Source organism: Calypte anna, chromosome 10 (genome assembly GCF_003957555.1).
Source record: "Calypte anna isolate BGI_N300 chromosome 10, bCalAnn1_v1.p, whole genome shotgun sequence".
Lineage (NCBI taxonomy): Eukaryota > Metazoa > Chordata > Aves > Apodiformes > Trochilidae > Calypte > Calypte anna.
This window is the reverse complement of record NC_044256.1, coordinates 7,961,361-7,987,250: the sequence shown is the minus strand read 5'-3', so window position 1 is coordinate 7,987,250 and position 25,890 is coordinate 7,961,361. Positions and strand designations below refer to the sequence as shown.

General features: G+C 43.2%; 1 protein-coding gene across 4 annotated transcripts; it reads right to left on the bottom strand.

Annotated features, from left to right (window-relative positions):
• Positions 1 to 383: 383 nt before the first annotated feature.
• Positions 384 to 25,858, bottom strand: TPM1 (tropomyosin 1). 4 transcript variants are annotated; one of them, XM_008504650.2, is made up of 10 exons: positions 25,530 to 25,858; positions 24,439 to 24,564; positions 18,066 to 18,199; positions 16,687 to 16,804; positions 16,373 to 16,443; positions 15,508 to 15,583; positions 14,885 to 14,947; positions 9,246 to 9,315; positions 7,869 to 7,947; positions 6,208 to 6,425 (listed from the first exon to the last, which is right to left on the bottom strand). In XM_008504650.2, the coding sequence occupies exons 1-10, from the start codon at positions 25,641 to 25,643 to the stop codon at positions 6,422 to 6,424; spliced, it is 855 nt and encodes a 284-aa protein (XP_008502872.1). In that variant the 5' UTR covers positions 25,644 to 25,858; the 3' UTR covers positions 6,208 to 6,421. The 4 variants fall into 4 exon arrangements, 3 of the variants coding, with proteins under 3 accessions (XP_008502873.1, XP_008502877.1, XP_008502872.1); XR_003987941.1 differs by having other exon boundaries at positions 6,333 to 6,425; positions 7,717 to 7,947; XM_008504651.2 differs by lacking the exons at positions 6,208 to 6,425; positions 7,869 to 7,947 and adding an exon at positions 384 to 1,308.
• Between the last annotated feature and the right edge of the window lie 32 nt (positions 25,859 to 25,890).

Sequence of the window (25,890 nt, the reverse complement as noted above, 5' to 3'; positions counted from 1 at the left end):
TGTTTCCAAAAGCATGGCCTTTAGGGCTCATTTCCTTCAGACATCTATGGAGTTCTGCAGTGATACACTTGAGAACAGTTTTGGTCAACAATGAATAATTTTGGAAAGCTCTATGATCTATGAGGGGACACAGTTGCATTCTGTACCCACCTGAGAAGACAATCAAGTGGTGGACAGGCTCCTGCAATGTGGCCCTCAAAGGGCCCCTCTTAGCAGCTGCACATCCACATTAGTCCAAACCACAGCTTTTCACAGCATATTTATACAGTGTGCTAACAGTGCACCCCAATGAGAGTCATTGCACATGTGGGGATTTACACAGCGATACACAGAAAGCTAATGGGATGGAAAACAAATCACAGGAGAGCAAAATTTAAAAAATGTCCTAAAATGTGCATTTTATTCCATATCATTATACAATGTTTACATACAGGTATACTTTTCTAACTGCTCAAAGAAAGTGTGAAAAAAAAAAAGTGAGGCAAATACCAATAAATTCCTCCCCCTCCCCCCAAATCCACATGAATAAAACATTTTAAAACAATCTCTTCCAAATTTATGTTTTCTCCTGAATTTATTGAATCTTTCATTTCAACATGAAAAATACAATTGAATGAATACTCAAGGTGAAATGCTGACCTACACTTCTGTATTGAGTTGCAAGAACACAATTTAAAATCTCTAGAAGCCTTCACTTTTCTCTGTTGCTTACATACCTTCATTTCAGTGAATCAGAAGGCATAGAAAGTCCAAATCCTCACAGATCAGCAAAATTCTGGTAAAAATAAATTACTGTACTGGACAAGTCCTGACTTGTCTGGTTTCAAACAAAAGACTTTAGCAGAACCTTGTGTTCAAAGTAGCACCGTTTTCCACCTGATCTCTCTTGAACACGAGTCATTCTTGTTAAAAATTGTAGTTGGCACTTGAGGTGGGACAGTTTCTGCCACAGCCAGGATTCTTCAAAAGACTAAGTATACTGAATTGCTGAACTCTCTACAAAGTGTAGGTAACATTTTTGTTGGGAAATGGCACATTTAAACCACAATGTAATAAGCTTAACCCGCATATGGCTTGCCCATTTTGGTGTTTCCCTGACCCCTGCCTGATAAATTAGCAGATGTTCTTGTGACTGTGGTGAAACTAAAAACATATTTATGGGGTTTCACGGCAAGCAGGTGTAAAAGTAATAAAATAAACAACGTGGTTGCTGATAAGAAGGTTTTCACATGTTGTTTAACTCCTGTAAAGTTTGATTCAGCATCTGATGCATACTAAGGTTTTCTTCTTTGGCATGCGCCACTTTCTCTGTTGTGGGATTAGAAAATTAAAACATGAATAGCAGTTCTTCGGAGGCACTGATTCGTAAAACATGAAGGCATGCAATCATCATTTCTGTTGGAGGGTTTAGAAAGTTAAGAAATGTGCATGCACATAAAAAACGATGTCCCCAGACAACACAACAAGAGGGAATTCCAAATTCATAAAGCAAATGACACGTAACACAAGTTTAGGACTGTTTACAGCCACATTTGTTAAGAAAATGCACTGTCAACAGAGCTGCAATTTTCCCATGTTCTGGAAGCTTTTGGTTATGAGGTTATAGGGTAGCGAATAACTTTTTTTTTTAATGTTTATTTTTTTTAATAGGGCAATAAAGAAAACAACTAAGTTCTTTGCACATTGGTACTTGTAAGTTTCATTTAATTCAGAACTTGCAAAGAACATAAAAATTAAAACTAATCTATTCTTCAGTGAAGTGACCATTAAGAAATTTTTTTTCTAGAACATAAAATCAAAGTTAGTAGTTTTATGTTGCATGCACACTTTATAGAAGAGTCATTTAACACACTTATTTGATACAATAAATGAGCACAATGTTCTATAGCTGCAACCTACCAGAATCCAGTGATGGTAACTTCATACTAATGCAACCATACCTTTAAACTGACCATGTGTTTTCAGATGGAGCTCCCATTCCTAGCTTGTTTGTCTAGTTTTGGTTGTGTTGTTTATTTTTTAAGACAAATACAAGCCCAATTCATAATAATGCAAAATTATTGCCTTAGTCTCCAGATAACAAAACAGCTATAACTATCTTTTATGTCTGTTCTGAAACATGGACATAAGAATCCTGGCAAATATTTTTCTTCTGTCCATGTTCTAGTAAAAATTTCAGGGCCAATTCATGGTCTCAGGTAAACTGAGTGTCCCTCTACAAAGCAGGCTGCTACTTTTTGGATACTGCTAGTTTATGCTGTAGCTATTAACTGATGTGGAAAGCATCTCTTGCACGGCCAAACAGTTTACTGTTCTCATCCAAAGTAGATGTGTATAAAGACAATGAAAAGCTTCATCCAGAAGAAGCATTTTCATGCTTTTCCAACAGAAGCTGAGAATGTAATCCATTAATTTTCCACAGAATCAACAGCTTGATAAAAAATAAATAAATTTCTAGGTTTCTTGTTCATTTCTATATTTACTGATTCATTCTTAAGGAAATTTGGAAGTTGCCATTTTTAAACCAGTTAATAAAGTCACACTAAAGTTTAATCCTCATTCAATGCCAGCTTTAGTTCATTAGTTAGGCGACTGTTTTGCTCAAGTTGTTGGTAGAGTTGGTCTGTACAGGCAGCAAGCAGGTTAGAAGGGAAAAAAGAGGCAGAATGAAGACAGATTAGACAGAGAAAACAGTTAAATAGGAGTTATTAAAGAAACTGGTCACACCACAGACAGTTCAGTAACAAACAGAAATATTTTACCTTAGTTTCTAGAACTCTAGTAATTAAATAGCTACTCCAAGGAACAGTCATTATAACCTTTATAAAAACTGGCTAAGACTCCTGCTGTGGGGAACAGCTGTGAGACGGGTTGGGAACAGAAATGGAACAACTGTAGATGTATTCCTGGAAAAAACAACTCCTGCTTGTATCTTTATGTACAAAATGTGGAAGATTTGTTTTATGAGAAACATTTTTCTTTCTAAGCTATTTAAGCTGTGGTGAAACTTCATCTTTCAGTGCAACTATGTCACAACCAGGATATGTGAAGGCAGGAGAGATGCTAGTAGCCAGCTACCACTAGGTCTGACTCAGCCCCTACTCCTTTCCTGGGAAATCTAATAAACTGAAATTGTTTTTTTGGTAGGGAAACATATTTCTGTTACTGGTATCAACACATTTCAATACCTTTAAATTGTCCAATTTTATTTCATAAAAAACCTAAGCCAAACACTGAGTGAAAATGAAATGGAAGCATGGAGAGGATGGTTCACATTTGTGGTCAAAGAGAACAGCCACAGCTATGATGTGATGTGCATTCAGTGAGAGCTGATCTGCAGAGTGAAAGAAGCTACCACTAGGTCTGACTCAGCCCCTACTCCTTTCCTGGGAAATCTAATAAACTGAAATTGTTTTTTTGGTAGGGAAACATATTTCTGTTACTGGTATCAACACATTTCAATACCTTTAAATTGTCCAATTTTATTTCATAAAAAACCTAAGCCAAACACTGAGTGAAAATGAAATGGAAGCATGGAGAGGATGGTTCACATTTGTGGTCAAAGAGAACAGCCACAGCTATGATGTGATGTGCATTCAGTGAGAGCTGATCTGCAGAGTGAAAGAAGGTTCCATCTTGGGTTTTGACTGTCTTGTTTTCTCAAACTGTCCATATTCTTCTCAATAGTCTAGATTCAAACTGTGCTCCTGACCTCTTGATCACAGATAATTCCCCTACAGGAAACGAGTGTTTCTGATTCTTTTCCACAAGATTCCTAACAGCTTCCATAGAAAACCTCTTCCCTTGCAGGCTCTGGACACAGCAATGGCAAAGCTGTCCTGCCAGATGGTCTGTAGGACATACTTGTGCAGTGAGCAGCTACTCCTTGTGGCCTCCTTCCCAGCCCAAACTCCAACAACCAGCTCAGTAAAACCGGGGCACATTTCAGAGGTCTCATCCTGGACTGCCAACAACTGGGTTTTGTCTCTCTTTTCAGGATAATCACAGCATGGTTTGGGGCTGGAACACCACATATCACACCACCAAAACCTCAGAGCACCTGAGATTTCATTTTGTTTGGCAAAGCATATTTAGCTGTTATTAAAAAAATGACAACATAATTTGAACCAAAAACTTGGTGCTTACCTTCATTACAGAAAACTCCTCTCTCTTTAATTGAGCCAGAGATTTACAGTATTTCTCAACATCAAAAACAGGACTAAAATCTCCAGGTAAAGAATGCAAAGGATTTACTGAGTCTACCTACAGTCAGCCCTTGGTTACCTACAGGCAGTCTGTCTAGGTAGCCATTTACCAGGGGGGTAGAGCCAAAACCTTAGGCCAAGCAGGGAGCCCAAGCTCTGGTGAGGCTCAGTCTCAGCAGAGCCAGAATGGGACATCAGAGCCAGGCTCCTGCCAACAAGCTGCTCAGACATGACTAGCCATGGCCAGGCCTCCTGGGATGTACAAATAATGCACAAGTCAGAGAATATGCTGCACTGAGAAACCATACCACCTCTGTGGAGCCAGGATCAGCACAGCAGAGCCAGGAAGAAATTCTGCCTGCAGCCACCTAGGTATCTGCATTGCACTGCCCATTTCCAGTATTCTGTTCAACAGTTCATGACCCTCCCACGCAGAGCTGATCATGTGTGTTAGCAGAAAAAAGGGAAGATTTTGATACTGACATTCAAAATCACTGTGCTTAAAAGTTCCTACGTAAGATTTTGCTTTTTTCACTTCCCTTAAGGAACAAGAACATTGCAAGGAACTGAGGGGGAAAAAACAACCAAAACACGCCAAGAAAAAAAGGGTTGGAGTTGCAGTAGCATAAATTACTCTGGCTCAGCTGACAAGTGACAGCTGACCACATTCCCCAGAACTCCTACATTTGTGAAGTTAACCATGTTAGCTTCAGTCATTTTACAAATGCTCATCCTCTACATTTGGTTAACCTCCACAGTAAACATTTTACTTTTCAGCTGCAATAACTACTTTCTGTATTTCAAATGATGAGAAGGAAGTTATTGACCTTCAATTACCTGAAGAACCTGTGACTGCTGATACATATGCTACACTTGGGCTCCTCCCCATAGCCCAGAACATTAGGACATGTCCCAGGATAAAAAGCTGTGTTGAGACAAAATTTTCTGAGGATAATAAGGGGGTGGACAATACAGGCACCTTCAAGTCTTATTTGGTAAACAGGTTTTGGGAAGAGTAAGAAATCTAGCCTTAAATGCACTGCTGAATAATCTTGAAGTTTTAACAACACAGTAATATTTATATTATTCTACAAGCTAGAAGCTAAAACTCAGTTATGCTACGCTGAGTTTATTTAGCTGTGGTGATTTAGGAACTTCAGCAATAAATAAATACAGTGAAAGGCATAATCAGAAATCAATCCTGTCTACCCTGATTCACTTGAATGTGAACTGATATCTATATGTTCCACTTTACAGCAGATTCACTTCATTATTACTATAATGATGAGAATTTTCCTACTCCAGTTCTGAAGTCTCTCATGATTATGCAATTCAAACTCACAAGTGAGCTAAGCATGACTGGAAAGCTAAGGAAATCTCCCTGCTAAACTTCCAATCCTATCATACCACTGAAGAGAAGTATATTGTAAAAAAAGAAACAAAAAGTTAGCAAGCAACCAAGGTATGAAAGAGGAGAAAAATTTTTTGCAAGAAATTTAAAGGACAACTTTTGGGTGGAAAAAAGAAATTAAAGGTTTTTTCTAGTGCCTTTTCAAATCTGTCTCAATAATTTATGTCAAAGAAAAATCATATTTATAAAGACAGAAAGTCTTCAGCATCAAGCTAGGAGAAAATTTCAGACTTTAATGAAAAATCTGGAGTCAAGGACTTAACTGCTCTCTCAGCATCACTCTCACCACCAAGGAGCCCAAGGAAGTAGTGTCCTTTCAGATTCCTGCCCAACAATAACTGGAAAAATTTGCATTATGTATATTTGTCATTCTATCTGCATCAGATTTTGAGAAAGACTAAGACCATAACTGGTCAGTTCTGATCTCCAAATACCAAAAGTAGTATTCTTAACCTAGAGACTATCACTGGCTTTGCATTGTCAGAAGAAAATGGAAATACAGAAAAAATGGTAAATCCCTAACAGCAAAAAAACCAATTTTTATTAATAACTTATATAGCTATTTAAATAAATAAAAGGCAAGGGAATAGCAAAAGGGATACAGCTGGGATGTTTATTTTACATTGAGAGATGTAGAATTTCTGTACAGCAGAGCACAAGCAGAGAATGTTCTGAGACAGGTGCTAAAGGAACAGAGTCAGCTAAGCTAGAAAACAGGACAATGAGCCCATGAAACATCCAGAGCTTGGAAAGATGTTTTATCCAACCCGATGAAGATATCTTTGGAGAAGTGAAGCAAAGAAAATTATCTGCATAAAAAGAAAAAGTGAGATGAGGTAGAAAATAAAAAAGGTGCAGTAAAGACTCCTCCCCCCCCCCCCCAAAAAAAAAAAAAAAAAAAAAAGCAAAAGCACAGCAAAGCCCAGCATGCCGCCAAGACAACTACTATAGAAACCATGCTGGGACCAGAATGCTACAGTTAAGTCCTCATGTACCAGTAGAATACATTTTAAAGTCTGTTTTCCACTTAGAAATAGCCAAATGCAAGAAATATTGTAATCTCTGTGCACAGAGGAAGAAAAAATAAATCTATCTGCTTGATAAGCCATTGAAGAAAAGCATATGTTAGGGGGTGGGTGGAGAACTGAAAAATAAGTATAAAAACACAAAGCACACATAGTAGACAACATCAGACCCCTATTCAAAAGCTGGGAAGTAATGAACAGATACAGGGTTGGGAAAAAATCAAACCAACAACATATAAAATATGGTGCATCAAAATATATTTCAAGCCCTAAGCAAAGCTTATGCCTTGCTGAAAGCATGCTAACTCCCAAAAAGAAATACTGGGACTAAACATCACAAGCACTGGAGCACCACAACTCCTCCTCTTTCCCATTCAACTGTGCAGGGTTCATGCAAGTGAGAGATGTGAGCATGGGAAATTGGATTCAGCACAGCTGACCTCTGTTCAGTTTCAGGTTGATGGAACACTGAATGGACATCTCACACCTTATAACTGATCACTCTTCTACTTTCCTGCTGCCTAGTATAATCTCTTATTCCTTATGACTCAAGTGAATATTATCACTTGAGTTCTGGTATATGCAAATTAAATTTCCACTACCCTTCACAAAATATGCAGAAGCAACTTACAATTCACATGTCATTTTTATGGGTTTAAATGACAATGTATTTTAAATTGACTTCCACAACTGTAATTTAGTGATACCAGCTGAAATTTTCTGAGCAGTTGAGGAAATTAAGATAAAAACTTTCTACTGCCATTAATAGAGAATACAGCTGAATATAAGTTTTTTAAAAACTTTCGTAGAAACTGCCAGAGAAAAACTGTGACAGCAGAAGAATATGCTCTGGATGCAAATGTACAGAGGTAGATTTCTTTGGTAAACTGAACATGATTGGCTGGGTAGACAATGCTTAAACAGAGGTAAATCAAAAGGATAACTGCAGAGCTACAAGCAGAGGGCAACCACAAGATACAAGGATCACAGATACAGAATGAAAGAGTAAACACGAGCTTATCAGGCAGCTTACAAAATCACCATGAGTATTTACCAGGCTAGGCAAAACACTCACCCACACTCTGCCACGGTAAAGAAATTGTTCATGGTATTTTGTACACCTAGTCTGGCTAAAGAAACTCTACAGGGGGAGTGTAATTTCACATAGGCTGAAACTGCACAATCAGTGAGGGCAGGGAAGCAGGCACAAGCTGGGAAGACATTTACATGGAAGTCATATCGTTGAGAGCGTGGTCCAGCTCCTCACTGATGGCTTTGTACTTCAGTTTCTGAGCATATAGCTCATCTAACATTCCCCCGGGGAAAGGCAGAGGTGTGCAAGGAAAAGGAGGGTGATCGCAGGATGGAAGGTGAAGGTGGTGGCAGGGGACACCATCCAGAAGCCGTGGGAAAAGGGAAGAGCGCACAGAAAGCAGGTGTTGCAACAGATAAAATAAAAATTACAAAATTAGAGAACTAAAAATAATAATCATCGATGAATAGTTTGATATGACAAGCTCATTAACTGCACCACCAGTTGGGCTGGGGGTGAGACAGAGAAAATGAAGGAGAGAAAGCATACAAGGGAAACAAAATCCATGTTCGGATGCTCTCAGGTTCTGACTTAGTACATGTTAGGAGGGCACAAAGGAGCCAAGGAGAAAAAATTAAAAATGGGGCTCAAGGAGGATGCTACCATTTGTTTTCTACCACTTTTTTTTTTTTTTTTTTTTTTAAAAAAAAAACACCCTGATTTGTATGATGTTATAAGCTCAGTTTCTTACAGTGACTTTTGTTCATTCTAAACACTTATCTTTTTTCTCTGCTTCCTTCCTGACTCTGTGATAATAGGTTTTCAGAAACTAACTAGATACTTTATACCCTTCAGGCAGAAGTCAGCCTACCATACTAAAAAATAAAGCTTCTTAAAATCTTAAACTTAGTGTAATGCATCTGGATAGTGAATTCCATGTAACTGAACTACAAAGCACTACCAAATTATTTTCTCTAGAGGGAGAAAGCACATCCTACTATTCCACTGCAGTTCTCAAAGTTTTATCAAGACCTTGAAACCAACTCCCTGAAGTTAAATATACTGGCTGACTGATTATGTGTACAACCCAGTTGCTTTAGTCAAAATCAGCAGCTGGTCTATGCCACAAAGTGCCTGCCCTGACATGGACTTCCTCACAGTAATACATTAGGTTAGCTTGCTACATTCCTAATTACTTAAAAAGAACATAGCTTTTCATCAGCTTTTAGTAAGATAACAATTATAGTACTTATTATCTAATCACTTACCCTATACATTTATATACCTCCAAGTAGAAGAATACAAAGTAAAAAAAACAAAAGGAGTCTTGAGAGCATGACAGGAAAAGGAACAAGCAAGAGCAAAACTCTGTTCATCTGAAACACTTAAATAACCAACTCATTTCAATTGGAAAATATTTTCCTTATTTTACTTTTTATGCAGACCCATTTATATAAGTGGGACAAGTCGGGTGAGTAGAAGTAGGTACTGAAAAAAAACAACCAAAAAACCAACCAGAGAATAAAAAAATCTGTATTTCCATAGTAAGCGAGAAAAACAAAATTCCATACCTTCTAGGTCATCAATGCTCTTCTCCAGCTTGGTTACTGACCTCTCAGCAAATTCAGCACGGGTTTCAGCCTGAAGCCAAGACAAATGCATGCTACTTCAGGAAACGCACACAAAGTTTTTATGAATAGAGGAGGAGCAACAGTTTAAATGAAGAGAAAAATAAAATGAGAGGAGGCAAATAATAAATTGATCATAATTTTCAGGAGAGAAATGTAACACTGTCTCTAAAATTACATGTTCCTCTATGAAGCATCAAAGTAGTGTTTATAATGAAGGACTCAAAGTTGCACTGGAAGATCTGTTGTAAAGATTTCATTGCTCTGATTTTACCTCCTTCAGTTTGTCAGTGTCCTGGTTTGGGCCAGGATAAAGGTGGTTTTCTGTTTCTGTACTTTTGCTTTTAGCTAAGTCCCTTGTAAGTAGTCTCTCTGAAATTAACAGCAAGTTTCTCATGCAGTGTGTGTGCTTTTAGGATTGATAACACTTGATGTTTATAGTTACTGCTAGAGACTGGTATGCAGGCCAAGGACACTGCTCAGCTCTGCATGAAAACATTTTACCGTCCAGGAGGATACAGAGGTCCCACCAGAGCCCTCCTTTAGGGAGGATCAGACAAGATAGATGCCAGAATTGACCAGAGTATTCCATCCCATATACGTCACACTCAGTATAAATTTGAGGCATCACGTGGGCCGAGCCAGATCTTTTCCTGATTTCCTGCTTCCCTTCCTTCACCCGGCATCCTGGAAGGATCCTGTCTGTTCATCTGCCTGTGGTCCTGATCCGTGCCAGCCCATATCTGTGTGTTCCTGCCTCCAGTTCCCGACTGCTGCCGACTCCAGGAGTCCAGCCTGGACTTTCCCAGGGCTGCCCTGCAGCCTCGGTGGTGACGTGAGAGTTATTGGGGGAAAGAGGGGAGGAATGTGGTTTCCATTTTCCTGTATATTTGTATATATTTAGTAATTTTTCCCTATTTACCATTACTGTTTCATTAAAGTTGTGTAGTTTAGTTTCCAACTCACAAGTCTCTCTCCCTTATTCTCTCTCCTTTCTTCATCGAGGAGAGAGAGAGATTAATAGAGAGCGTCTGTTATTCGGTTTAATTGCCGGGCCAGTGTTAAACCGTGACAGATTTATTGGCGCCCAACGTGGGGCCCGAGCTAATTGGCTCGAGTCCAGTTTAAATTTTGACTAAATTGCCTGAACAGTTTGAATTCCAACTCCAGTGAAAGAATGGCTTTCCTGAGCTGGAATCAGACCTTGTTCTTTGAAAATTTCACAGGGTTGGAGATTAAACCAATCGTGCCATATCTTTGGTATTTAGGGTATGTGATGTGTATTTTCGCAGCTGGAGTTGCTGCTAATATGTGGTTTTTCTTCCGTAAGAAATGCTTAAGAACCATCGTTGCAATATGGTCCTCCATACTGATGTATATCATCGTGCATGGTGTAGTGGTGTTTCATAGAAGGATTAAGAACTTTGTTGGTAATTACATTTTCAGCCTGCTTTTGAGGAAATACACCACTCTTGGGCTGAGTTCAATGGATTCTAGTCAAAATGGCATTATGATTGTTATAGTTTTGTGCCTCCTGATTCTTGTAGGCATTGTTGTTCAGGTGTCTGTGAATATTTTCATGTGCTACCATATATTGGTGAGGAGTAAGACAATTACAACTAGGGGAACGAGCACACCTCGTAAAGAGAGCACCCCCACTCCTGCCTCTGCAGCCGCTTCTCGCCCCCCCTCACGCAAGGGCACAACTCAGATAAAGCCGGCCAGCATTGCCAGCTTATCGGCTACAGCTCCAGTTGCTGTCTCTACTCCCACAGACAGTGCTGCTGCTCAGAAAGCAAGCCCTGCTGCTGCTACTGCTGCAGACGCCTCAGCCTCTCCCCCTCAGCCCACACAGTTACTTGTTGACCCTGTAACTAGGAAAAAAGGAAAACAATGGAAATCAGAAGCGAGCCTTAACCCTTCCAAGTCTGAACAAGATGACCAGGTGATAGAGGAAATAGAGGATAATGGCTCTCCTCCCAGACCAGGTAGAGCAGCTAGTGCAGAGTCAGATGAGGACTCAGACTCAGAATCTGCTCAGCCCTATTCCATGAGAGACTTGCGTACTCTGAGAAAAGACTACAGCCGTTTTACAGGTGAACCACTCCTCTCTTGGTTATTCCGATGCTGGAATGATGGGGCTGCTACCATAACATTAACTCAGAAGGAAGCTAGGCAGTTGGGCCCTGTAGCCAAAGATGCAGCTATTGATCGGGCATTTGGGGAAAAGGCTGGAACTACTAGCCTGTGGAAACGACTCTTGTCAGCTGTCAGGGAGAGATATCCCTATAAAGAGGCAATAGATTGCCCACAAGTCAAAGCAGCCACACTTGGAAAAGCTATCAGGTATCTGGAAGAATTGGCTGTACGAGAAGTGATCTATAATGATGGTGGCATTGAAGACCCTTATCACGTACCATGTCCTAAACCTATGTTGCAAAGGTTTGTGCATGCTGCACCATCACCTTTTAACCATACTCTATCAGTACTGCTATGGGTTCCTGCAGAAGTGGATACAACTGTGGGTGATGTGATTAAAACTGCACGAGAGTGTGAAGAGGCTGTCACAGCCCCTCATCGGGCCTGGGTCTCAGCTATCAAGAGAGCATCTGAGAAACTGCATTCACCCCTTTTTCCTCAGACAGACGGAGGACGCCCCATTGCCACCATTAAGAGGAGACGCCCTCCTATGAGACAGAATCGAGGGAAACAGAATTTCGCAAGAGGAATTCTATGGGCACTCCTGTGTGAGTGTGGAGAGGACATGACAAAGTGGGACAAGAAACCTACTGCTGACCTACAGGACCGAGTGATTAAGTTGATGAGTAAGCCGAAGGCAAAAGGAGGTCCTTCTAAAAAGATGGCTGCTCAAGTGTCCAGTGTGGAATTACCCAACCCAAAAGTGCTGGTGACTCAAGATCCATGCACATCAGGTGTGAGTACTGGGGATGCAAGCTCCAGTAATGCACATACTGACAATGCTGTATGTGCTCAAGCTTAGAGGTGCCCTGCCTCCAGCCAGGTGGAGGAGAGGGACAACCGAATCTATTGGATTGTGTGGATTCGATGGCCTGGCACATTAGAGCCACAAAAGTATAAAGCCTTGGTGGACACTGGTGCACAGTGCACCCTAATGCCATCGAATCAGAAAGGCACAGACTCCGTCACTATTTCTGGAGTGACGGGGGGATCTAAAGAACTGACTATTGTGAAGGCTGATGTGAGCCTCACTGGAATAAAGTGGCATAAACACCCAATAGTGACTGGTCCAGATGCTCCGTGCATCCTTGGCATAGACTACCTCAAGGGAGGTGATTTTGAGGACCCGAAAGGGTACCGCTGGTCCTTTGGTACTGCAGCTATTAAGACTGAGAATGCAGAATGGCTGCATACTTTGTTTGGCCTTTCAGATAAATCCTTTGTAGTGGGATTGCTGAGGACTACAAACCAGCGTCTGCCAACTGCTACTTCAGTAGTGCATCGTAGACAATATCGTGTCAACAGAGATGCTGTGGTCCCCATTCATAAGCTGATCCGGCAATTAGAGAGCCAAGGAGTGATCAGCAAGACTCATTCACCCTTCAACAGTCCTGTATGGCCAGTGAAAAAGCCAAATGGAGAGTGGAGGCTGACAGTGGACTATCGTGCCTTGAATGAGGTTACACCACCACTAAGTGCTGCTGTGCCGGACATACTAGAACTTCAGTATGAGCTGGAGTCAAAGGCAGCCAGGTGGTATGCTACTATTGACATTGCTAATGCATTTTTTGCTATTCCTATAGCACCAGAATGCAGAGCACAGTTTGCCTTCACCTGGAGAGGTGTCCAGTACACTTGGAATCGACTGCCCCAGGGGTGGAAACACAGTCCTACCATCTGCCATGGACTGATCCATGATACCTTGGAAAAGGGTGGAGCTCCAGAACATCTACAGTACATCGATGACATCATTGTGTGGGGTGACTCAGCAAAGGAAGTCTACGAGAAAGGTAAGAAGATAATTTAAATCCTCCTAGAGGCTGGTTTTGCTATTAAAAGGAGCAAGGTTAAGGGACCTGCACAAGAGATACAGTTTCTGGGAGTTAAGTGGCAAGATGGACGTCGCCACATCCCAATGGACGTGATTAACAAAATAACTGCTATGGCCCCACCAACTACCAAAAAGGAAACTCAGTCCTTTTTAGGAACTGTTGGTTTCTGGAGAATGCATATTCCTCTTTATAATCAGATTGTGAAACCTCTCTATGAGGTTACCCGGAAGAAGAAAGACTTTAAATGGGGCTCAGAACAACAAGCTGCTTTTGAGAATATTAAACAGGAGATTGTACAGGCAATGGCCCTTGGACCAATTCGAACAGGGCCAGACATCAAAAATGTGCTTTACACCGGAGATGGAGGTGATGGTCCTACATGGAGCCTCTGGCAGAAAGCTCCAGGAGAGACTCGAGGCCGACCTCTAGGATTTTGGGGTCGAAACTACAAAGGCTCCGAAGCCAACTACACAGCTGCTGAAAAAGAGATATTGGCCGCATACGAAGGAGTTAGAGCTGCTTCAGAAGTGATTGGTACTGAAGCACAGCTCCTCCTAGTACCACGATTACCTGTACTGGGTTTTATGTACACAGGTAGAGAATCTTCCCATCATGCTACCGATGCTACCTGGAGTAAATGGATTGCTTTAATCTCACAGAGAGCTAGGATAGGAAGACTCAATCGTCCAGGAATTGTAGAAGCAATAACACATTGGCCAGAAGGCAAACACTTTGGAATGCCACCAAGAAAAGTGGTAAAACGGGCTGAAGAAGCCCCACCATATGACCAACTACCAGAGAGTGAGAAACAATATGCTCTTTTCACTGATGGATCCTGTCGTCTGGTAGGAGGCCATCGAAGGTGGAAAGCTGCCGTATGGAATCCTACACGACTAGTTGCAAAAACAGATGAAGGAGATGGTGAATCAAGTCAATTTGCAGAGGTAAAAGCTATCCAATTGGCTTTGGATATTGCTGAACAAGGAAAGTGGCCGAGACTTTATCTCTATACTGACTCATGGATGGTAGCAAATGCCTTATGGGGTTGGTTAAAGCAGTGGAAGCAAAACAACTGGCAACGTAGAGATAAACCTATCTGGGCTGCTGAACTTTGGAAAGACATTGCTACTAGGTTAGAGAAACTTGATGTAAAAGTGCGTCACGTAGATGCCCATGTACCTTCATATCGAGCTACCGAGGAACATCGAAACAACCAACGAGCAGATGAGGCTGCTCAAGTGTTCCAAATAGATCTGGACTGGGACCATAAAGGTGAACTGTTTTTGGCCAAATGGGCCCACAATGCTTCAGGTCATCAAGGCAGGGATGGAACATATCGATGGGCTCGTGACCGAGGGGTGGATTTATCTTTGGACTCTATTATGCAGGTTATCCACGATTGTGACATATGTGCTGCAATTAAGCAAGCTAAAAGGTTGAAACCTCTTTGGTTACATGTTCCTCTATGAAGCATCAAAGTAGTGTTTATAATGAAGGACTCAAAGTTGCACTGGAAGATCTGTTGTAAAGATTTCATTGCTCTGATTTTACCTCCTTCAGTTTGTCAGTCAGGACTTTAATCTCCTCTTCATATTTGTCTTCTTTCTGTGAGTACTGTATTAGAAAGAGAATGGCTTGTATTAGACCAAGTATTATAAATACACCAAAAAAATCCCCCCACATTCAAGACTGTCTTCTATTAGATCTACGATATACAAGAAACCAACAAGGGTATAAATATATTAGGTTCACTTAACAGACTATGGTGATTCAGTTTATTACAAGGGTCTGATTTCCCTTGAGTTACATTCCAGTGCTACCCAGTGTGAAATGTTGAGTAGAACTGAGTACTACCATTCTAAAGAGGAGGGTCATTTGGAGAAATTTGAATTTAGCACACAAGTGGCATTTCAAGGGACATTCTATAAATAATATTTAATCCTGTCAAAACTACTTAACAGAACATGTGGCCAAATAATACTGACCTATTTGGAACTAGAAGGAAAGGTAGGTTCTGGTAAGAGCCAAATACAAATTGAGTAGTAGGCCCAAATGTTTCTGCTGACAGTGGCTTTGCTGAAACACTGCAAAGTAATCAGCATATGAGGAGAACCCTATGGGCCAATCCAGATGACAACGAAGGGGACACATTCTCACATAAGTCTCTAGCCTACCTTCTCAGCCTGAGCCTCCAGCGACTTCAGGTTGTTGGTCACAGTTTTCAACTCCTCTTCAAGCTCAGCACATTTGCTGTTATTTCGGAAGGAAGGCAGGAAAGGGGCGGATGGAAGATTCAGTCAAGCAAAAGAAACAGGAGAAATCAGGGGGAAAAGATAGAGAAAAATGAAAATAATTACAGAGCAAAAGAATGCCTCAAAAGCAGCTGAATCTGTCACAGATTCAAAGTGACTCTTTTCGATGTCAAATTCAATTGCAAGCCTACATTAAGATGATGACTAGATAGAAATTCTCTACAGCCCTAGGCTTACACAGAAATATTGCCAAAGCCTTTACACATGAGACAGTTCAGCTTCTTTTTGGCTGCACAAGAGATCAGTTTTAAAGATAAAAATGAATAAACAAACAAAAAAGAGACCAAAGAAAACACCAAAGCAAGATGCAAAGAGAGTGGAGAGCATAGTGAGCACTATTTGGTACTACTGAATGAGCTAATCAGCTATGGAAGTCTTGGGTTGCAGTTAAACCTAAAAACTCTTTATTAGTATCAGTACCTTAACCTCTGCAGCCATTAATGCTTTCAAGGCCTGATCCATTATTCTTAACTGTTCTTCCAGCTGTCGGACTTGGCTGTTAGTGAACACATGAAATGCACAAAAGCCATTCACAAAATCAGCAGGCAGGTACAGCATGCAGTGACAAAACACGCGCACACACATATGAACACATTTACTTGGCTTTGACCATTTATTTCAACCATTAAACAAGCAAAACATAGCTCTGAGCTGAACACACAGTGTGCTGCCAATGTTTCATGCTGCTACAGTTGTCTTGTAGCACCTCACAAAATTCAGCACTTACCTTTCTGATAGCTCAGCACGCTCCTCAGCCCGCTCCAGGTCACTCTCAATGATCACAAGCTTACGAGCCACCTACAAGAAAAAGCAAATGACAATCAGGGATATAATGTTGCTGCAGTACATGTCACCTGTTTCTAGAACCTACAAATTTCAAGAGCATGTGTGACTCTTCCCATTTTTTGGTCAACACGTGTTTTGATTGACACATCTTCATTATTGTGATCTTTTGAGTTTAAAAGGACAAAAAAAAAAAAAGGAGTAACAGGCATAGCCTAAGGGGCTTTATAAACAGATGACCTGCTCTCAGGAACTGACCTCTTCATACTTGCGGTCAGCCTCTTCAGCAATGTGCTTAGCTTCTTTTAGCTGGATCTCTTGGATTTCCATTTTCTCCTCATCCTTCTGGGCTCTGTTTTCAATGACCTTCATTCCTCTGAAAGACGTGAAAAACAGGAAATGCAAAGATCAGGGCTTGCCAGTTTATCTCCAGCTCTACTACTACTGGAGTGCAACTTTCAGGCAGGTGTACTGAGGTGAAAGAAGCACATCAGATACTTGATTCATCACACCACAGATCTAGCCCTGTGCATTCATGCTCCAGAAGTTCAAAGGAAAGAAGTATGTCTTAGGAAGAAAGAAGTTCAATTTGTTTAGGTCTCGCCACAGTTCAGTTGTACTATTCTTTTTCATTTTAAATTGAAGGAAAACTGATGTGATAGAAAGATAAATAAAGGGTCTTGCTTTTAAAGACCTAATAAGATGACTAAAGACATCTGTGCTTTTACACTCAACGTGAAACAGCATGTTACAGCCCCTGCAGGACTGACACACATTATGTTTATGGGCTAAATAGAGTTTTGCCATGTCAGAGCCCTAGAGCACTGAAGCTTTCTGTGCTCTGCATAAACAAAATTTAACTCCCTCAGAACAGGAAACATTGCATATTGCCCCTTCCATGCATGTTTGATCCAAATTCTCTTGACTATTTCACAATGCACTGTGAATCTCAAGCGCTTTTCAGTTCAACCAGCTGCATTACTAGTGAGGCAGAAATCCCTATGCACATCATGTAGGATTCTTTCTCAATAAAAGGTACTGCCGTAGATGTAAAATACAATTTGTAGAAGAGAGATCTTTCAAAGCCACAAATCTTGAGTTCCTAACTTATGTTATGTACTTCTGGAAATCCCTGTCTAAATCTGAATGAATTATCATGCTCTCTCTCCCCTTTGCTCACTTCCATGTACTTCAATCTTACTATCAGGAGAACCAAAGCCTTTTCCAGCCAATAACTTTGCTATTGTCCAGGGGAGATTTTCTACCCACAATGAAATCAAGAATCACCCAAGAGCATGAGAGCACACATCATCCTCAAAAAGCTGTCATCCAAACACAAAAGCCTGGGCTGGGCCAAGCAGTTTTCCCAGGATGTGGTATGATACATTGAAAGCCTTACTCCACTTAAATCATACCTTCACAACCAAAACAAAAAGAATCCAAGCCTACACATTTTGGACAAGCTGTAACTGAAGTCCTCCCAGACAAGATGTAACTGAAGTCCAGGCAGGCAAAGGAAAAGTGGATTACATACGCTCAGTGACATAGGAGTGGTTTCATGTTTCCCTAGCCCACACCCTGGCAATTACCATCTTTGTCAGAAGAGTATTAATCCATTCAAGAGTTGCCCCACCCACCTCTCACTCTCATCAGCAGCCTTCTCAGCCTCCTCCAGCTTCTGCAGGGCAGTAGCCAAGCGCTCCTGAGCCCGATCCAACTCTTCCTCAACCAGCTGGATGCGTCTGTTGAGAGAAGCCACGTCGCTCTCAGCCTAGCACAGGAAGAACAGAAATGAAGTCACAATAAGGCACACATCACCTCTTGTAGGTTAGCCCAAGGACCTGCTAAGCGCCATTTCACAGCACTTCATTAATTTCTGACTTCATCCATCACAGCACCCATACACAAGATGTACATGGCTCACTGAATTGTGAAGTTATTTCATAACAGAGGAAAAAGTGATTAATGCTTCCTTTAAACAAAGCACATTAAGGACTGTACAGTTTGTACTAGAGAAAACTGCACTGGAAGAATTATACATCGTACCCCAAATATTTTCTGTTATTGTATTTGCTGACATAAACCCATTATAATATTGCCCCTACCCCTTATTTAAGATCAAGCTAACCACCCCTTTATTTATGATCTCTTGCTATAAGAACTGTTGCTTTATTTCCTTGAGTTCCACAAGAAGATTTCAGTGTAAACATGCAAAAATACTTCTAGACTGGCATTTGTAATAAGACAGCTGACATGGAGAGAGCATGAGAATATTCAAGAGATGCCCAAATACCCACAAGTTTTGCTTACAGGCAAGAGTTGACGAGGAAGACACCAGCAGAAACTTCATCTCAGAAGGGCCAATTGCCTAAAACATCAAATTTCCACCCCCTCAAACTTGCCCCAGATTTGCCTCTCTTGCATTACCTGTTACACTGATCTTCTGTATAACACTTGCACCTCATCTGCCTCTTATTTTTACAGGCTTTTACTGCTGATGTTGTCAAACCTTACACTTGCTTAAGCTGTAAATTCTGCAACAGCCTTGTCATAGTAACCTCATTATTAAAGCTTATTTCTTCCACAAGAATATTAACTGCAAAATACAGATCTAAAAGGTCATTATTCTAAGAAGTTAATTACTTCCAAGAATAACAGTTTCTCTTCACTAGGACTTAAAACGATCTTGCTACATATGAGGAATTTCACAGATGACTTTCTGATGATGTCTAGTTGAGGCAGGGGAGAACCAACTATCAAAAACAGAGACCATAAGAATCGGTTTGGTACTTCAATTAAAAAGTCAGAGAACTTAGTTTTTGCCTTTACTAATCAGTGGCAGCTGGATAGAGCCAGCCACAGCTCAAATTTTGTACATACCATAAATAAGAGTAACTTGCACACCAGACAATTAAACGACCTTTCACATAGAATGTACCACTAGAATGATTGGAAGTAACACATACACAGGAAAGCAAATCTATAGATAGATAGATATGAACATTAATGAGTACTGGGAGTGAGCATGTATAACCAAAAGCAGATGAGACTGCACCCTTAGAGATCCACAATATAAGCCAAATATAAAATCTTCAGCTATGTAATCAAGCAGTAGTACTCCAAACCTTATTTTCAGACTTCTGGCTATAAGCAGTAAGAATTTGAACATTCTCAAAAGAAAGCAACCTTTCATAAATGCTACCCTTGGGAAATGTGTAATGTTACAAGTTAATTATTATCATGTCAAGACTCCTCATTGTGATAAGAGCATACAGTATGCTTAGAAAACAGAGGGTGGCTAAAGTTCAATTTTTTACTTCCTGCTCCAGCAAGGGTTGACCAACCAGCCTTATATGGCCCAAGTTATTCTTCTGCAAAGCAGGACTTCTCTCCTTATATGGTAAGGAAGGAAAAACCCCAGTGACATTAAGGCGCACTCCCACAGCTAACAGACAAACATAAACTCCTGTGCTTTTGCCACAGCACATATTTTTACAATGAGCAATGACATGAACAGAGGGTTACCAGAGTTATCAGAGTTACCAAAGTTACCAGAGGGTGTTAATTATTAGTACTGTAAGAGAAATTCTGCTTACCAGGAGAAGTAAGAAAAATGCATTCCAAAAATGTGATCACCAACAGCCCCCCAAGATGCACAGACTCAAATCAGAAGAGATTGTTTTTAAGGCCATGGCTGCTAGTCACAGCCCTGGAACTTTTAACAATCTGGTTTAACAATCAAAAGCTGTAAACTGTGATAAGTTTTGGCCACAGCCTTGGCTTTTTCATTGTCTGCATATCTGTACCTTGCACAGGAATCAAAACAAAAAAAAAACCCCAAAACAATCCTGTGGCCACGTGCCACAGTGTAATGTCAGGCATTACACTAAGGGAAGGGTCAGGTTCACACCTCAGCTTGCTTGCTGCAGTGTTCTCAAGGCCTCCTTCCTCAAGCATTCAGAAACACAGCTGTGACAAAAAAACCCCAACATATGCAGTTAGAATTACAGAGGAGGCACAGGTCTTGCATGTGCTTGCAAGTTCAGTTTTCTGCTTTTACTCACCCCCCAGCATTAACTCCTCCAAACAAAAAATTCAAAAACCATGTAAATGTACTGCAGAACTTCACAGCATACACCAACTCCAGGGAAGAGACAAACATTAACCTTTTGGATCCTAATCTTACAGCAATATGGCTGAGCTCTAAGGAGAGGACTTCACCAGCAAGCTGTAATCACTTCTCCAGCATTACTCCTACCACAAAAGTTGACAGCAAAGCTTCCCATTTTAATGGGAAGCCCTTAATATTGTTTAGAAAAACACATGCAACTGAAAGCAGGAAAACTGGTGTACTGTACTCGACAAAACTTAGGAAACAAGTACCAGGTGGGTTTTTTTGAAGACAGAAACCCCTTATGAAACACATTAATGACTGTGACATTATTCCTCACTGAAAAAAATGGGTACATGAAGTAATCTGCAAGAATGCAGCAGTTACACAAGCACAAGGAGCCATGTTTTACCCCTTGTGAAGATCACCTGCAAGTAATCAGAAAGCTCTTCCTTTGAGTTTGTTGCCCAGAATGTGTAAAAAGCTCCATTTTATAAGGAAATGAAACAATCACCACTTTTTCTACTGTAATAAACTACATCAATAAGCATTTTTTTTCTTTCGCATCACTTTTATGCAACCACTGAAGACGCTAAAATCACCACAAAGGACAATGTACGTTTTACAGCAGGAAACAGTAATTAGAGCCACTAGATTTCCCCAAGGTCAGTGGCAAGGCAAACAACAACCCTATCATTATTTTGCTGTAACTGCCAACCATAGCAACTTCTCTCTGTTACACGAGTCTGTGCCACTCGCACCTACATTGTCTCTGCCTAAACCCGTGCCTACTGTTCCTCTGCCCTCTTAGCCAGGAGTTTTGACAAACCAAGCACACTGCAGATGAACAGCAACAGGAGCCACAGGACTGCGCTGCCGGGGGGTTTCAGGTACTGTGGGTAAGTACTCTGACGTGGCCACGACAGATCAGTCCCAAGCACATCGTCTCTCGACAGTCCGCACGCTGCCCTCTCACCGCTGAACTCATTAGGATGGCACAATCAGACAACAGACACTTAAATAAAACCCATAAAAGCCTGCTCAGAACCCAACGCAAAGCACCCTTGCGTAAGTTCAACCTCATCCCATCTCAGCGCTTTACTGTTGGCCAGCAGACCTTAGCGCGGTCTACTCGGCACCGCGGCTTCCCCTGCCCACCGCACCGCACGGTGGACCGGACCGGCGTGCGGCACCAGGCCGCGGCCCGCAGCGCCCCACCCGCACCTGCGGCCCGGCCTGCCCGCTGGGCACAGCGGCCGCGGCCCGGCGCCGGGCAGGTAACCATCCCGCGGCGCCGGTGCTGAAGGCAGCAGCCGCCCGACCCGCCGGCCGGCCGGGAAGCGGCCAGGATCAGCCGCGCCCCGTCCCCACCCACTCCCACCGGGCCGCAGCCCCCGAACCTGGCCGGACCGGGCCGAGCTGGGTGGTGGCCCTGCCTTACCTCCTCCCGTAGGGCCCGCTCCTGGTCTACCTCCCGCTGCAGCCGGCCCGCCCGCTCCTCGGCGGCGTCCGCCTGCTCCTGCAGGCTCCGGATCTTCCTCCGCACGGCCTCCAGCGAGCTCATCACCGCCATCCCCGCGTCTGACCCGGCCTGCGCCGCCTCCCTCCACCCGCCCCAGCCCCGGAAGTCCCCCCGCGCCGCAACGCACCGCGCACCGGGGCGGGGCTGCCGGCACCGAGCAGGGAGCGGTGCGGCGTCCCGCCAGGGCGGGCAGGGAAGCAGGGCACGGGGCGAGGCCGGTCCCAGCCGGGAGAGGGCTCTGCGGCGGTGCCGGGCCGGGCGGTGCCGGGCCGGGCGGTGCCGGGCCGGGCGGTGCCGGGCCGGGCGGTGCCGGGCGGGCAGCGGGGCCCTGCGGGCGGTGCCGTCGCCAGGTGGGCGCGCTGGACCGGCAGCGCCCCCTGGCGACGCAGTGAGAGCGGACCGGACCGGGCCGGGGCTTTTTTTCCCGAAACCGCCCCGGTGTGAGCGTAAAAAAGTAAACGAAAAACCCTGTCCCGCCAGCTGCTGCTGCAGCTGGCCTCGCTCCTGAGGCACGGGGGGGGGGAGGAGAGGGAGAGGGAGCTGCAGCTGCCCCCTCCCAGGTGAGGTGACTCTGGGACTCGGGATGTGCCTGGCTTTTGCCAAGTGAGTAACCCCGGAGAGATGAGGTTTCCTCATCCCCCGGTCCAAGGCCAGTCCAGCCCAGGAAGCCGGCACTCCCTCCCCTGCCCGACTCTTTCCTAAGGCTTGGAACTATCTAAACTACTAGGCCAACTACTGGGTCAATTGCAATGCCCCAAAGATACTCTGCATCACCCAAAAAGAGAGCCGTCCTTAAAACGTCAGGCATATTCCATGCCTGCCATTAAGTACAGCATTTACCTTAATGAAAACAAGCCAGACACTTGCCTGCCCTCTGCCTGAGGGATGACTGCAAAGCAAATTACCTTCAACTAGCTTTCAAACAGTTTTCCAGCAAAGGAAAATGGCATTGGGGTTGGTTAGGAAGACCTTTCATTTCAGAAGGGGAATCTAGTAGCATTTCTCTTGCCTTCATCCTAGGCGAGCTATTTCCAAATAGTCTGCATACTTTTCCTTATAAGGAATATCTCCCCTGGATCTATATGAGGCTCCTTTGAACAAGTTAAATAAACGTCCTGCTAGAAAGCTGCCTCTCATCTCTGCAGCCATACCCAGAAGACAGACATCTGATCCACATTATACACAGAACCCCTCTCTCCTGTTCCTACCCACTTACAATTTATTACCTTCTTGAGTTCTGTTTCAAAGCCATACAACTTAAATGCCACACTGAAGTTAAATCTTTTCTTATCCTTTGCTCATTTTCAAAGTAAAGTAAGATAAAAGCATGTTGTCTTTCATACAAAGTTGTTTTTTTGTAACATTTTCCTTTTAAAACTATCCTTTGTCACCCTGAAATACTTTGGTTGCTTCATCTGTGGCAAACCCTCTTTTTGTTATAGATTTGAGGTTAGATTTTTTTAAGCTGAGTTATAGGAAAAGGTCAGTCATTGTTTTGGAATTATTGTGGTTTCACCTAAAACTGTAAATCAGATGCAAGATTTACTCAGGGGGAATTGCTCTGTACAGCATCAGCCACAGAGATCTGGACCCTTACTGCAAAGACAATAAACTTGCAAGTTTCCATGCTTGCAGTACTTTAACTGCATGTCAGGGGCAGACAGGTGGGTGGGATGAGGGCCTGGGAGAGGCAAAAGCTCTTGCATTATTACCATATAAAGTGCTGAGCTATATATATCTCACAGCTTGCTCCCAGGACCTCTGTCCACTGAACTGCAAACCTAGCAAGTATCATCTTCCAGACAATTTTCTTTCACACAGGACTGAACTTTGACAAGTGAAACAGTTTCAGTGATTTCCAAAGAAAAAAATACAAGTACCAACCAACAGCCTACAAGAGGCTCTCAGTGAATGAGCCAAACTAGTATCTAGCATCAGTTCAAACGCACACATGCCTAGAAACAGCTCTCTTGAAGACAGAACTAGCAGCCCTTGCTCTTCTGGATCCCCGTCTCTTAGATCTACTTTCTATTAACTTTCTGATTCTTCTTCACAATCAAGTGTTTCAGCCTGAGCCATTTCCCCCATCACCTCAACAGACAATCCACCCTTTCTTCACTTTCACATCTGTATCAACAAGTACACATGAAAAGCACATGCTGAGTGAGCAGAAACCCAATCAAATGCCTCTGATAGTGTGCAAACCTCATGCAAGGAGGCAGTGCTGCATTTCCCACTTCCCTGCCCAGGAGATGCCAGGACCCCTGCCTTCAGCAAAGCTCTGGAGCACTGCTCAGCAGGAGTCCTGGCTGTCCTGTGCTGAGGGAGCCTGTGATTTCTTTACCGGGGTGGTGGTGAAAGGGATGGGGTAACTTACATCTGTGGCCTTTTTGTCAGCCAGTTCCAACTTTTCCTGTGCATCTTTAAGGGACTCGGAGTATTTGTCCAGCTCATCCTCAGTGGCCTTCAGCTTCTTTTGTAGAGCCACCAGCTCGTCCTCCAGCTGTGATACGGGCGGAAAGTGGTGGAGAGGGGAGGGCGGGCAGGAAAAGGTGCAGCAGGCAACGTGATCGTGCAAAAGGAGAAGTGCCAGTGCAGAAGAGACAGAAAAGGACAGACAGAGAAAGAGAAAGAAGGAGAGACAATTAGATTCTCTTTGCTTGTATCAGGGGCACGATACCTTGGCAGCATTCTCCTCTGCAGAGAGGAGGCTATCCTCAGACTTGTGTAGCTCTTCCAGCACTTCGTCCCTTTTATCCTCCGTCACACGCAATTGCTTTTCCAATTGCACAATGTCATCCTCTAACTAGGTGCACAAGAGGAAATACAATGCACAAATATGTTTCTCCCTGGGCTTAGAAAAGTGGGAAATTAATTTTTAAATCCTTCTCCTTTGCTCCCTCCTCCTTTGGGACCCCCCAGAAATGTGCAACCAATGTGCCACCCTCCCCCAAATGAATAAAGCCCTGGGTGTAAAGGCTTGGGGTCAATCAAAAGGGGTCAGAGAAGTCCATGAAAATGGGACACACATCCGGAAGGGGGAAGAGGGCAGCTGGAATCAGCCTGCTGGAGGGGGTGCACAGCTTCAGGTGTCTTTTGCCAAATCAGAACAGGTCTGTCAATTGCTAACAAGGTGCTCGAGGCAGCCTGCCCCAGCCGTGCCCTTATGACAAAGGTAGAGAGGTTCTCCCAGGCCCCTGCTCCCCAGATTGGGTGCTTGAGGGCGGGGAGGGGAACGACCTTCTGGTGGTCCCCAGGGAACCTCCAGCCAGGGGCTGCCAGGGTGAAGTTTTGCCTTAGGAAAAATCAACCAGTTCTGCAAGGTTGGGGGATGGGGCGAAGAATTCAAAAAGGTATATCGGGGAAAGAAAAGAAAAAAAAAAAAAAAAAAAAAAAAAAAGAGAGTTAGGAGCTGTCTGGGAAAACTTGTGCCCCGGCGCTAGCCGCGCCCGGGCCCTCGGTGCAGACCTGTTTGCTTCTTTCCTCCGCGGCTTTCTTATCCGCTTCGGCTTGTTCGGCTCTGTCCAAGGCATTCTCCTTGTCCAGCTTCAGCATCTGCATCTTCTTCTTGATGGCATCCATGGCGGCGGTGGGTTAGGGCACGAACCCGCGCGAACTGCACACGAAAGGAAAACCTGAAAAGCTGCGTGCGGGACGGCTCCGAGTCCGAGACCCAAGTCGCGGCCCCTCTGGGAGCGGCGCGGGAGCAGGGCTGATCCGTGCGGGACCGGGCGCCGGCGGAGTGCAAGCGGCGGGCAAGGACCGCCTCAAAGATATGTACTTTCCCAGGGGGCTGACTGCATTCCTCAAGATATCCAATACTTTTTTG

Bases quoted from the DNA above. Each gene is read 5' to 3' on its own strand.
- TPM1 (XM_008504651.2), bottom strand. From the start codon at position 25,643: ATGGATGCCATCAAGAAGAAGATGCAGATGCTGAAGCTGGACAAGGAG. The intron at 24,565-25,529 runs GTCTGCACCGAG...CCCGTATCACAG, and splicing joins CGGAGGAAAGAAGCAAACAG to CTGGAGGACGAGCTGGTGGC. The intron at 16,444-16,686 runs GTCAGTTCCTGA...TTTTTCTTGTAG, and splicing joins CTGACCGCAAGTATGAAGAG to GTGGCTCGTAAGCTTGTGAT.